The sequence below is a fragment of the Micropterus salmoides genome, unplaced genomic scaffold (assembly GCF_014851395.1).
Source record: "Micropterus salmoides isolate LMB-PRFRI ecotype aquatic unplaced genomic scaffold, ASM1485139v1 Ms_hic_scaffold_6, whole genome shotgun sequence".
NCBI classification, from domain to species: domain Eukaryota; kingdom Metazoa; phylum Chordata; class Actinopteri; order Centrarchiformes; family Centrarchidae; genus Micropterus; species Micropterus salmoides.
In genome coordinates this window covers 21,573,775-21,587,141 of record NW_024044348.1, presented here as the reverse complement: position 1 = coordinate 21,587,141, position 13,367 = coordinate 21,573,775, and the positions used below count along the sequence as shown (strand labels likewise).

Here is a 13,367-nt window from a genome sequence, read left to right as displayed (position 1 = left end):
TGCAGTCCCACCATACAGGCTCCATATTCCTCACTACAGTATAGTGTTCACCCTGAAACATGCTAAAACACCCTGTACATGCATATTCCATATCACTTAAATTAGTCAGAGCTTTTATTTGCTTAAATCACAAAACTTACTCTGCCTACATTTGGGACAGATTTCTATATGTGAAAGACCTTTAATTCCTTTACCATGCCAGAAAAACCTTATTTGACAAAATGTTTAGCCACATCATCATCACACCTAGGCTTTTAATTGAAGTTCTGCGGTACACATACAGGTGCTAGTCATATAATTAGAATATCATCAAAAAGTTGATTTATTCCAGTAATTCCACAAGTGGAACTTGTATAATGTATACATTCATTCCACACAGACTGATATATTTCAAGTGTTCATTCCTTTTAATTTTGATGATTATAACTGACTATACTGAAATCAGTATCTCAGAAAATTAGAATATTGTGAAAAGGTTCAATATTGAAGACACCTGGTGTTGACACTCTAATTAGCTAATTAACTCAAAACACCTGCAAAGGCCTTTAAATGGTCTCTCAGTCTAGTTCTGTAGGCTACACAATCATGGGGAAGACTGCTGACTTGACAGCTGTCCAAAAGACGACCATTGACACCTTGCACAAGGAGGGCAAGACACAAAAAGGTCCTTGCTAAAGAGGCTGGCTGTTCACAGAGCTCTGTGTCCAAGCACATTAATAGAGAGGCGAAGGGAAGGAAAAGATGTGGTAGAATATTGTACAAGCAATAGACAAGCAATAGGGATAACCGCACCCTGGAGAGGATTGTGAAACAAAACCCATTAAAAAATGTGGGGGAGATTCACAAAGAGTGGACTGCAGCTGGAGTCAGTGCTTCAAGAACCACCACGCACAGACGTATGCAAGACATGGGATTCAGCTGTCGCATTTGTTGTGTCAAGCCACTCTTGAACAAGACACAGCGTCAGAAGCGTCTCACCTGGGCTAAAGACAAAAAGGACTGGACTGTAGAAAGTAAATTTTGCATTTCTTACAATTACAATCTATGGGGTATTGTGAAGAGGAAGATGCGATACGCCAGACCCAACAATGCAGAAGAGCTCAAGGGCACTATCAGAGCAACCTGGGCTCTCATAACACCTGAGCACAGTGCCACAGACTGATCGACTCCATGCCACGCCGCATTGCTGCAGTAATTCAGGCAAAAGGAGCCCCAACTAAGTATTGAGTGCTGTACATGCTCATACTTTTCATGTTCATACTTTTCAGTTGGCCAACATTTCTAAAATCCTTTTTTTTGTATTGGTCTTAAGTAATATTCAAATTTTCGGAGATACTGAATGTGGGATTTTCATTAGTTGTCAGTTTTGATCATCACAATTAAATTAAATAAACATTTGAAATATATCAGTCTGTGTGTAATGAATGAATATAATATCCAAGTTTCACTTTTTGAATGGAATTACTGAAATAAATCAACTTTTTGATGATATTCTAATTATATGACCAGCACCTGTACACACTTTATTAGGTACACCTGTTCAATTGCTTGTTAACACAAATAGCACATCAACCAATCACATAGCATAACCACCCTTTGCCTTCAACACTTCTAGGTACACTTGCACAAAGTCACGGATCTTGTAGGTATATTGTCATTTGTATGATTCAACAGTCATCCCAAACAGGTGCTAATGATCATCACTTCAATATGTAGGTTGAAACACACACTCAATAACTGATACAGACACAGCTGTGTAGGACTAATATAACTGGGTGATATATATGTCTTCACCAACAAACCCTACTATTCAAATCAGCAAAACTGAAAAGCATCAGTGATACAATCACACAGAGATATACACAATCATCTTTCTACACCTCTGATCCTGTCTGTGTAACTCTGCTGTTTAAATGTAAGTGGTCTTGTTTTGTTTCATTCTGGCAACAAAAAAGAAAGTCTTAAATACTCACTAGTCAGTTTAGGAAATTACTAGTTTAGGTGAATAAATGTGGAGTAAAATATGACAAAATGGAGCTGAGTCTGACAAACTGAGTCTGAAATGACCTAAGATGGCAACTATATGGAAGATAAATCTTTCCTGTGTTGACACCCACAGGCCATAAGTTACATTTATGGCCCACCAGTGGTAAGAATCCAGGAACTACTTGAAAATAGTATAGGATCAATAAAAGTCTTCTCCAGTGCACCTGCATGAGAAGTGCTTCTGCTAAATATCTAAAAATAGCAAAGCTGTCACTCCAGTTTTCATCCATCTCCCTGTGTTGTTTTAGTGTGTAATGAACATTAAAGTCTGACAGGACAGCAAACATGTGGTACTACTATCTGAAGATATTTTCTACTGTGTTAAACAGAAATACGTACTACATGACAAATTACTTAAGCGACTCCAGTGCATTGTTTATTTCAGAGAAAAGCGGAGGTCTTCTGTAGGAACGTCAGGCTTGCTCCAAAATCTTCAACCAATAAGCAATGTCCTCATTAGTTGTCATGAGTTAGAAGAAGTAGTGACATTTCATCTCTCTCTGGGAACAGAAAACTTAACGCTTCATGTCATTTGTCAGTGCACAATTTTATTATTTTTGTAAGAAAATAAACTCATGTTTGTATTTATATTATAAACCAGAATTAATTTTTTTTATTCAGAAATAAAAAACAACAAATAAACAGCATATTTTCATTTATATATGTACACATACACTTCTTTTCTCAGCAGCTCCCTAGCTGTACAACTGAAGCAGTATATAACATTTTAGTGCCATCATTTCATTTGCTGATAGAAAAAAAATAATTGTTAAACAGTAAGTTGACTGTAAAACACAGAAGGCACTTCAGGGTAAAACTCCAGGGTCTTTGTGATGTGGATTCTAACACAAACCATCTGTGACTGACAGGAGGGTTGGACTACTGTTTATTCAGCCTCCTAAAATCCTCAGCGAATTTAGTCACAGATGAGTTCTGCTGACCAAGTACTGAAAGTAATTTGCATTTTCATGCACTGCAAGTTTGTATGATCAGGCAGAGTTGTTCTGGCCTGCAGGTTATCAAAATCTTTGTATGTCGCACACTTACATTTTGTTGGAACTGAAACTATAACAAAGATGTTTTTGGGACTGGTGAAGTGAATGCTTACCTTATTTTAAGATCACAGGTTGTACATTTGCATAACAGCCCAACTCATACATCGGCATGGTAGATATGATTTTAGCTTATCAGAGATATCAGCATGTAAATGCATTTCAGAAATGTCACCATTACACAGTTTGAGTCGGGGACAAGTTTATTTTTCCTATTCTAAATCATCAAGTGTCCCGGAACCCCAAAATGTTCAAAATAAACCTAAATAAAAGACATAAAATAAATGGTCATATAAATTATATTAGGTCCTAATCTAAGTCTAATAACTGAATGCATATCTATAACAAAATAATGTTAATGGTTTTTTTTTTTTTTACTCTCAGCATCTGCCTCAAAACTCCAGTATCGGTCGGCCTCTAATCTGTATCTTAATTTGAATTAGTCTTATTTCCTCTCGCCACATACGATGGGATAAACTTAGAACAAGAATCAAGTATAAATGCATATAAACAAATGGTGGAAGGCCTCAAAAATGGACTATGACACACATCTATCTCATATAGTCCAGGTCAATTGGCCGTTTCTTACTTCTTCTAACATATAAACTGATAGATATATCTGTGATATGATAAAATGGCAATATTATCAGCCATGCCTCTAATTCTGTTTTACCACTCTCTCTAATGTTTATATGGTGACAGTCAAATTTGCGGTAGTGTGATAATCTAAAAGGTGTACAAATGTCCTGTAAACCTTTGCCAACATGACACCATCCCTCAAAAGTTACTTTAACTTCAACATCATTACAGCAAGTCCCAAAAGCATCGCTTAGATACTGTATCCAGTACATAATTACACCAACTGAAGGATCCTTAATAAATAAAAAGCACTGAAAACACAATGTACTATGTATAATACTACCAATAGTTTAATAACAATTTATAATTCTTGCTGCTGGGGAGGGTCGTCATTTGACTCCACTGATTTTACACAACAGTCTGTTCACAGGTGAAGAAAGGTGTATAAAGACTTGTCTCCGGAGGGAGCTGTGTGAAATCCGATAAATGTCCTCATGTGATGCCACTTGAGTCACTGACTCAAGGCCACTTTAGCTGGTACAAAAATAACGCACTGCAATCATTGTGGGTAATGTAGGTCACAGGTTTTTACAAGGAAGTAGAATGTGTGGAATAAATAAGATATCTGTATCTGATGCATCAATTTAGATCCTTTCTTTAAAGTTGTCCAAAGAGTCCAACATTGTTACAGGAGTGCAAACCTAAATGGCGTAATCTTTTAAATAACAGCAGACAAAAATTATTCAGTGACTAAAGCAACAGTATGCACCCCAGAGTCACAGCTCACTAAACTGCACTATGACTGCATGAGCGAATGCAGCTTCTGTTGGATGATTTCAGAGTTCATGGTCCACAGGAACTCAGTAAGTCCTCCTGTGAGCAGTTCCTCCATGGGAACAAACTGTAGCACCTGTCTGTCACATCCAGACGCCAGATTTTTACCCAAAACCTCCTCTCCTTTTAACAACTGACCCATGTCGTTATGGACATCCGTGAGAACAGGGAGTATTCGTGCAGCAGCTTCAGGGCAGAAACCAACACACAAAAGCACAGAGTACCCAACTACGCCTGAGGGAGGCGGACACCTGAACGTGACTGAGCGAAAACAAACATGCAGGCAGAACACAACAGCTGCAGTGACACGGGTGAGGGCAGAAAACACAGGTAGCAGCAGGGCATCCCCAGAGTTCAGGGTCTGCAGGGAAAATACAGCACAACCTAAGAGCTGCTGCTGGTACAGTGGCTCCCCGTCGTGCAGCGTGATGCAACCTCTTTGAGGAAATAAAGGCTCTGCAGAAAATGTTAAGACTAAATCCCCAAGTTGGCTTTCACAGGCACCCCAAACTGATCGGCTGCCAAACACCAGACACTGCCTCTTCTTTTTGTTCCCAGCACTGTCAGCTATGAAAACAGAAAGACGTGCAACGTCAGACAAGATGGAGGCCGCGGTAACCACATAGCAAGAGTCACAGGTAGGTACGCAAGTCCAGTCCACTGCTGTGTCCATCAGGGCTTCATTCAAATGGTTTAACAATCCTCCTTCACAGAACGGAGAGTTTCTGACTGCAGGCAGTGCAGCCCCCGCAATAACGTACCATGAAGCCACGTGACACTCGGACAGGGGTCCTTCCAGCACGCAGCCTGTCCCAGCAGACTCAGTGCAGTGTCTCTGTATCCAGGTGGCATGGCAACCCCTCTCTATGCGCTCCCTCCAGCTCAGTGTCTGCATTTCCCTCCGTTCATTGAAGGAGCCTGTTTGCTTCTTCTGTCCCAGAGGTCGGCCCGCTGAGACACTACAGCAGGCGGGATTCACCGTGTTGCGAGAGATCCATCGACTCCGGGGAAGGAAGCTCACCTATGCACAGAGACACTACATTAAGTTCAATTTTAAACTTTTTTTTTTTTTTTTTTTTAAACGCTTTTACTGCTTCCAGCTACAAAGATAGCAGAGACCAATGCTGGATTTCAAATGAGCACAAAAAACTGCTAAGCATAATATACAATCCCTTCAGAAGGTATCTGATCCAACTTTGTTAATTTTGTAAGCATCCAGCCACTTTACAAAGGCACTCCAAAACGAGTCACAGGTATACAACCATGACAATTATCTGCAACTCGATTACATCCCACCAAGACTGAATGTTTTGTGTATTGGACAAGTTAGCCAATTAGCTAATCAACAAACAAGACTCAGTAGGGCTGGACGATATGGCCAAAAGTGTTATCCCGAAAAAAATTTCATATCTTTCGATAAGTCTCAAATTGTTATTTCTTTTGAGTTTAAAGGCTGATTTTTGCTCCTCAGTTAAAGTTGAAGAAACCTGATGGTTAATTGTGGTTTAAACTGTTCTTTATGGTCAGAACATGACAAACATTTGATTCCAGACAGTGGATCACTTCACAAATCTGAGGGAGAACATTCAAAACAATTATGATAGAATCTTTTTCAACAACGATGCACGAGTAAAATTAAGTATAAGCTTTTTTTCTGTCCTCAACAAAAGGAACATATTCATAAGAAAATTCAGTCCTAATTCGTGTGATTCAAGTGAATCAAATCAATCATTTATTGAACATTTGTTATATTGTTATTGAAAAAAAATTATATTGCAATATTATTGTTGTCGTTTTATTGTCCAGCCCTAACTCAGAGTCTACAGCCAGTGGCTGTGTAAGGATGTACATAGGTAAAGTCAGCATGCCAACATGCACACAATACTACCATGCTGATGCTAAGCAGGTGTAATGTTTACAGTGTTCATCAGTGTAGTGTGTTGGCATGCTAACATTTGTTAATTAGCAGAAAACACAAAGTACAAAGCTGGTGGAAAAGGTCATTAGTTTTGCAGGGATTTAGTCTTAAACCGAAAGTTTAAACCTAAAATTCATCCTGAGGGGGACATGAATGTGTGCACCAAATTGGAAATCCATCCAATCGTTATATAGATATTCGTCTAGACCAGTCGCTAGAGGAAAAGCCAGGTGACCAAAGTCAGTAGGATTCATCCTGTGGGGATCACAAATATCTGCACCATGTTGTAAATCCATCAAATCATTGTTGATATATTTAGATCAAAGTGGTGGACCAAATGACATTGCCATCACTTGCATGGCTAAAAATAAACTAACGTCAATTGTGACTGATTAATCGGTGTCATTTAGCAGCAAAACCTCCAAACATCTGCGAGCTGTGGCTTATTTTGTTTTCACATGATTAGAAATGTTAATTTGAAGTGTTTTCCCTGTGTTACCCAGTTTTTATTTGATATTTGCAGGCTCTTGTGTTTGTTGCTGCCACAGAAAAAAAAAAAATATGCATGCACCACACTGTCAAGTTTATCAGAGCTCTACATGGGTTTAATACAAACTGTTGTACCAGAAAAGGATGACAACTTTTCGTCTCGTTTTCTTTGGGTCTGGGTTCAGTTGATTAGAAATCTTGTCATCGCTCCCCCATCAAAAAACACAATTTCTAAAGTTAATTAAAGCTTAATTTTTAGGTCACCAAAAACTCAGTGCTCAGAAATAACAGGAACACCTACAGTTCCAACAAACTCCATTAGTGATGAAGAATTAGAACAGTGGCCAAATTGACCTTTACATGAAATCGTTTTGCCAGCTGATGTTTCAAAAAGGTCAAGAATGAACTTTGACGCTCAATCATATGACACATTCATGGTCTACAGACATCCTACCTGGAAGCGCTGCAGGTATTCCTGAGCCGTACAGTCCCTGATGTAGTCAAGCCGCTGCCTCTGCTCGGTGGTCATTCCTTCAGACAGTCGCAGGTTTTCTGTGATTGTCTCCACCTGCAGCGCGTGGAAGTACAAGCACACCTCTTCGTGTTGTTTAAAGAACGACTCTGGGACTAGGGAGTATGGGAAAAGCGCCTCCCGGTCTGCCAGATTTGGTCCGTAGTTACGAATCAGTTTTGAGAGCAGACCTCACAGCTTCCTTGCTGTCATAGTTCAGACACACGACATAAACCTCAGAGTTGCCCGACTTGCTGGTGGCAGGTTTGAAGACGTTGACGGAGCGGAAACAGCAGTTGAGCAGGTAGAGAAGGCAGATGGAGGAGTGTTCATACAGCGTGAACATTTTCAGTACAAAGGAGCCACCGGGGCTTAAGAGCAGCAGTGCAGCTGTGACCTCACAGTAATGTAGCGATGCCACCAGCGCCTCCTGCTCGTCTGGGTTCTCCTGGCAGTCAAAACTACCATCTGCCGTCACCAAATCAACTCTACGCATGTTAGACACAAACACCTGCAGCTCCAGCAAATGCTTCTGGATCATGATGTTGCCTGTGTTATCCGAGCCGAAGAACCACCAGGGCAGTGTGTTAGCGATTAACCGATCATCTGCGATCGTTGTGCTCCCACCGTTCGCCTCATGGTACGGGTTGAGAGTGTTGGCAGCCCAGCTCCAGTCACAGTAGCGCGTGGACTCGTTAGTGTTGATGTAGTGGTTCAGAGCGGTTATAAAAGCCCCTGGAGCTTCGCACAGGTGGACCGTGTTCAGCTCTCCATTTTGAAGGGCCTCCTCTGGAAGAAGACTGAAGGTTCCCAGGATCTCAAAGAACTTGCACCAGGCCTGAGTGCAGATCTCCGCGTTGGCAGCAGAACGCACGGCGGCGATCACCTTCCCGGCTCGATTGGTGGAGTTTGTGTGCTGATGCCAGACCTGGACATTCTTGTCACTGAGCTGGTTCTTTACAGCATTCAGCGACGTCTTCAGGGCCTGCAGCCGGCAGTGTTCCTCTGCAGGGTGTCTGAGAGCAGCATTTGGGTCGGGGATGCACCACTCCCCATTGGACGGTTTCACATAGGTTCTAACTTTACTAAAAAGACCTTGAATCTCAGTCATTGTTTCAGGGTCAAACACCACCATGTTGCTGAAATGCTGCAACTTGCCGACTTTCCTCCTGGTCCCATTGCCCGAGCTCATCCTCCACACCTGTAGAATTACACCAACAATGAACACTTGCAGCAACGTTGTGTTTGTTTACCATAGTATGGCTGACATAAGACCACGGTCTTCAAAAAAAAAAAAACATATTCAGGCTAGTCTGGGGTGGTACCACCTTTTACTATGCCATCATGACATGCTAAAAATACTTAAGCAATTCATGTACTTATTGAGCTTTTTCTAATTAGTGACAAAAATAATTTACAGTCAGAATAAAATTAACCCCTGAGCTAATCCTCTGCTCGTTCATATGATTTAGATGACACCAGGCAGAGAACATATTTCTGGGTCATTTCTTTATTAGTCTGCACTGACTATGATGAATGGCAATATATGGTATATAGCTAATGGCAGCACATCCATCAATTATTCCTCATAAATAATATTGTTAAGCATCGCTTGTGTGTATGAAAGTGATCTGCTCCATGCTGTGTTTATCAACGGTTTAGCTGCCGTTAAATATAAACTGGCAAGAAAAACAGCCCGACGTTGCGGTTTTATCCATACAGGAGCTTTAGGAAGGTAATAAAAAGACCTGAGATAATTTTATACATTGATAATTGGGTCTGAAATTATCTACTCAGATGTGCTGCAAGATTATAAAGATTCACTGGTACTGCAATAAATAAATGTAAAAACCATACTAACAAACAATCACTAGTTTAGCATTAGCTACATGCTTGCAAGCTATAGTAAAGTTAGTGAGTAAAGAATATGTACCAAAACAATACATCTAACAGAAAACAAAACAAACATTTCAATCAATGGTTTTAAGTAATTTGCCAGTTTTCTTTATCTCGTTTGTTGAGAACCACAAATTCAATCTGTTTCTCTTGCTCGGGCATTTGAACAAATTATTTCCTACATGTTAACCTATAAAAGAGTGTGTGTTTGAGCGTGGTTTGTTGAACCACAATGACCAACCATTCATTGGGCCCTCAAAGTTCACCCATATTAAACTGGTCACCCGACCTTCAGACACAGATATCTCCTTAAAAAAAACAAACATAATATGGTTTTCTGATTATTATAAAGCCTACAGACAAGGTTACCTCCAATTTCAATACTTTTGGCCCAAAATGAATAAATGAGGCGATTTATTTGTCCCTAAACCTTCATTTGCTATTGGTTGAGTAACAGCAGACTTGTCACTATATAGTGGGTATCTCAATCCAACATATGAATCGTTACACATTGCATATTTATTAAATATTTCTTCAGTTTCCCCATTTTTTTTTAATCATAAACTGACTGAATATTTAAATTAAACTGCATAACAAGGAAGACAAGTCAGCAAAACTGTGTAGTGCAGAGTCTCTCCAGTGGAGTCATACAGAGCGACAGGCAGCAACTCTCTAAGTTCAAATGAGGTGTTTTTAACAGTCATTTAAACAAAATAGGTAATTAGAAGATAAAACCTTGGGCTCTAGGTACTTTATATATCCTTATTTTTGGATAAGGATATAATAAATCAAAAAGGTCAGATGTTTTTTTTTTTTAGAAGAAACTGGCTGCAGACAAGATGAACAACTGGTTGAGAAGGAATGGATCTGCAAATACCACATACAGAGTCCTGCTTTCGAAAGTACATAAGTATTAGCATCAAAATATACTTAAAGTACCAAAACTAAAAGTACTCATCATGCAGGACCTATTTTAGAATAATGTATATAATATCACTTTAATGCATCAATAATTATTATCAATGTGTAAATATCACTGATGTTGCAGCTGGGTGGAGCTACAAATTCAGAAAACTGATCTACCTCATATCCATGCCCCTCTCTCTCTCATAGTCACTTTCTCTGGCATTAAACTATCCACTAGCCCATGCCAGGTTTGTGTGCACACTCCCAGATAACTTACTCTATAAAAATACATTATAATTTATTAGTTGATTTATATATTGTATTAATAATCTGAATCTGCAAAGTACCTAGTAACTAAAGTTATCAATATATGAAGTGGAGTAAAAAGTACCATATTGGCTACAAAGTAAAATAGAATTTCTCAAGTAAAGAACAAGTATCTTAAAATTGTACTGTGGCCTGTACTACGAAGGGAGTTCATCCTACTCAGAGTTAACTCGGGGTTATCAGGCAAACTCAGGTTTGACAAACTCTGACCGCCTACACTGGAGTTTAACGGTACTACAACTCTATTAACTTAATTGGAGTTTGTGCGCGTTCGCATAAAAGGGGCGTGTTCGGCCGAGGCTGCAAGGCTCGCTGTCCGTAGGTAATCCTGATGTGTTCAGAACTTCACTGCAGCCACAGTGGAACAAATCAGGATGAAATCTAAACATATTTTACAAAGTGGGGTGTACTAATAGCCTACTTCTCATCATTAACATGGAGTACAGGTGTTGTGTGTAACGTTTAGTCCACGTGCAGGGTAACCTCGAGCTAACCTCAAACAAAACCTGCTCGCAGCGGTTTAGAGATGCAGCATGGTAACAGACCTCGGGTAACACCTTTCATATCCACCTTTCGTAGTACGGGTTAATCAGGAAGTCACAGCTGACGTCACGAAGCTACTGCTGAAGTTACCTGAATAAACCAGTTACCCCGCTTCGTCGTACAGGCCGCTGGAGTAAATGTTCCTCAGACATGGATGCTTGAATATATTTGCACACTGTTACGTAAGGGAAACCTTTTGTTGCTGAAAAAACTGAGACAGAAATAATGATGAACTTTAGCAGACAGACAGTGACTTGATAAATATTGTTTGTGGAAAGCACAACCCGTGTTAGCCGTAAAGTGTCTCCTCCTCTTAGGCTAAACGGGACGCTTCCTACAGAGCAGTGCTCGAGGCCGAGTTGTGTCTCTGACAACCTGCAAAGACTGAGTTTCCTGTGCTGTCTGGAGCCTTTCAGGGTTATGTTTCTGTCCCAGTGTGAAGTCTTAGGTGCTGCCTGTCGAGAAGAGACACACAAACACCCTGAAAACACGGAACACAAACTCACCGGACCGAAGATGCTGTCAGAAAACAGAAGGACGCTTTCACGTGACTTATAACAAGACTGCGCATGCGTTTGAGCGAAAGGTCGGGGTTTCTTTTAAAGGAGCACGTCTCTTTACTCATGAGCATGTTTGAGTTTCATTTGTTAAAATCGCAAACAAATTACATAAGAGTAACAACGGACAGTGATCAATTTACATACACATCTTACATTTATCATTTTACTTTTATATCATCGTTATAATTTGAGATTGTTATTAATTTCCCATTCATTAATCATGTTATATTTAAAACAACATTTGCATTGTCAGAGAAACAGAAACTTTAACCAAAATAATTCCATAACATATCCCGATTTGTTATTAAAAAATATAGCTCTGCATCAAGCTTCTCTTGAAAGTAGAAGATTTTCGACTGGTTGAGAAGGAGTGGATCAGTGAATTTGTTTACCTTTATCTTGCATATAGAAATACATGCTGATTTTTCATGATCATGACTAAATCTTTTAAGGTCCAGGTAACCTGAAGCTGCTTTAAACACAATTAATTACAGAACAACAAACTTGGCTTGTTGTCTAGTAAAATCTAAACCAGAATCCTAAAAAATCTTGTTGGCTGCTCCCTATTTCATTCACTGTTTTGACTTTATGTAGATTCATTACTATTGAATATCACTCTGTAGATTACATGATAACTGCTCCATGATAACAATCCTAATAATATGGATAAACATATTGATCCACGTTGAAGTATTAAAATTTTTGGTTTCACAAGAGTTTGAGTCTCTGGCTGTTGAATAAACTGTATGATCCTCGATTCTACTGGATTTGCTTGTGTCTGTGTCATCGTGTTATGTAATTATTACAGCTCTGTAGAGTGTGAGATGATGTGTTTCAATGACATGTTTGAATGGGTTTAAATATTGCACTATACTGCATTCACTTGTCTCCTCTTCACATACTGTGGATCACACATGCTGTTCATGCAAAGGTAATTCAGGCTTCGATAAGAAATATGTGACCACATAAAAACAGGACTCTCACAGGAGGAGACTCATTCATAAATAATGGACCTTTGGGATGTCCAGGTGCAATTAGGATTTCCAAAAGTGGTGAGTTTAAACATTTTATCATCTGATTTACTGCTATAACAGTGATACCTCTTGTAATATTAATGTGTGCACAATCCTGTCACAATGCAGTATTTCAAACTGTGACAGGTGGAGAAAGGCAGGTGTTGATGAGACAGTGAGACGGTGAGACAGTGGACAAGACACGTGCTTTTGGTGTGGGAGACCGGGGTTCAATTCTCCCTAACAAGATACTTAACCCCTAGTTGCTCCAGAAGTGTGCAACCTCTGACAGATACAGCAATTGTGAGTTGCTTTGGGTAAAAGCATTGGCTTAATGTAATGGAATAGCTTACTTGGAAATGCTGGTGAAAGTTGTGAAAACATAAATAATTATTCCTTAAAGCATTGTCTTGTGACAACAAAAAAGTAACATGATGTAAATCTTGCTTTGAAAGTGAGCACTTTAAACCCTAAATAGGTATCGTGGCTACATTTATAATTCAGTAAAACTTCATCACTTTTCAAAACTAGGGCTTAAGTGCTTCACAGTTACAAAACAGACAATGCATTGATGTAAATATTTAATTAAAAGACAAGCAAGAACTATAAAAGAGTAAAAACAAATTGGATGAGGGTGCATCAATAAACAGGTTTTGATCTTCAGAGAGGACACTGCTCCATAATCTCAGAGCC

The 13,367-nt window shown here is 39.5% G+C and overlaps 1 protein-coding gene across 1 annotated transcript; it reads right to left on the bottom strand.

Annotated features, from left to right (window-relative positions):
• Positions 1-3,460: 3,460 nt before the first annotated feature.
• On the bottom strand, positions 3,461-11,589 carry LOC119890295 (cap-specific mRNA (nucleoside-2'-O-)-methyltransferase 2-like). The gene is given in 4 exon segments (XM_038701488.1): positions 3,461-5,532; positions 7,373-7,619; positions 7,621-8,630; positions 11,192-11,589. Coding segments are annotated over 3 exon segments (2,307 nt in total). The 5' UTR covers positions 8,622-8,630; positions 11,192-11,589; the 3' UTR covers positions 3,461-4,473.
• Positions 11,590-13,367: the final 1,778 nt, after the last annotated feature.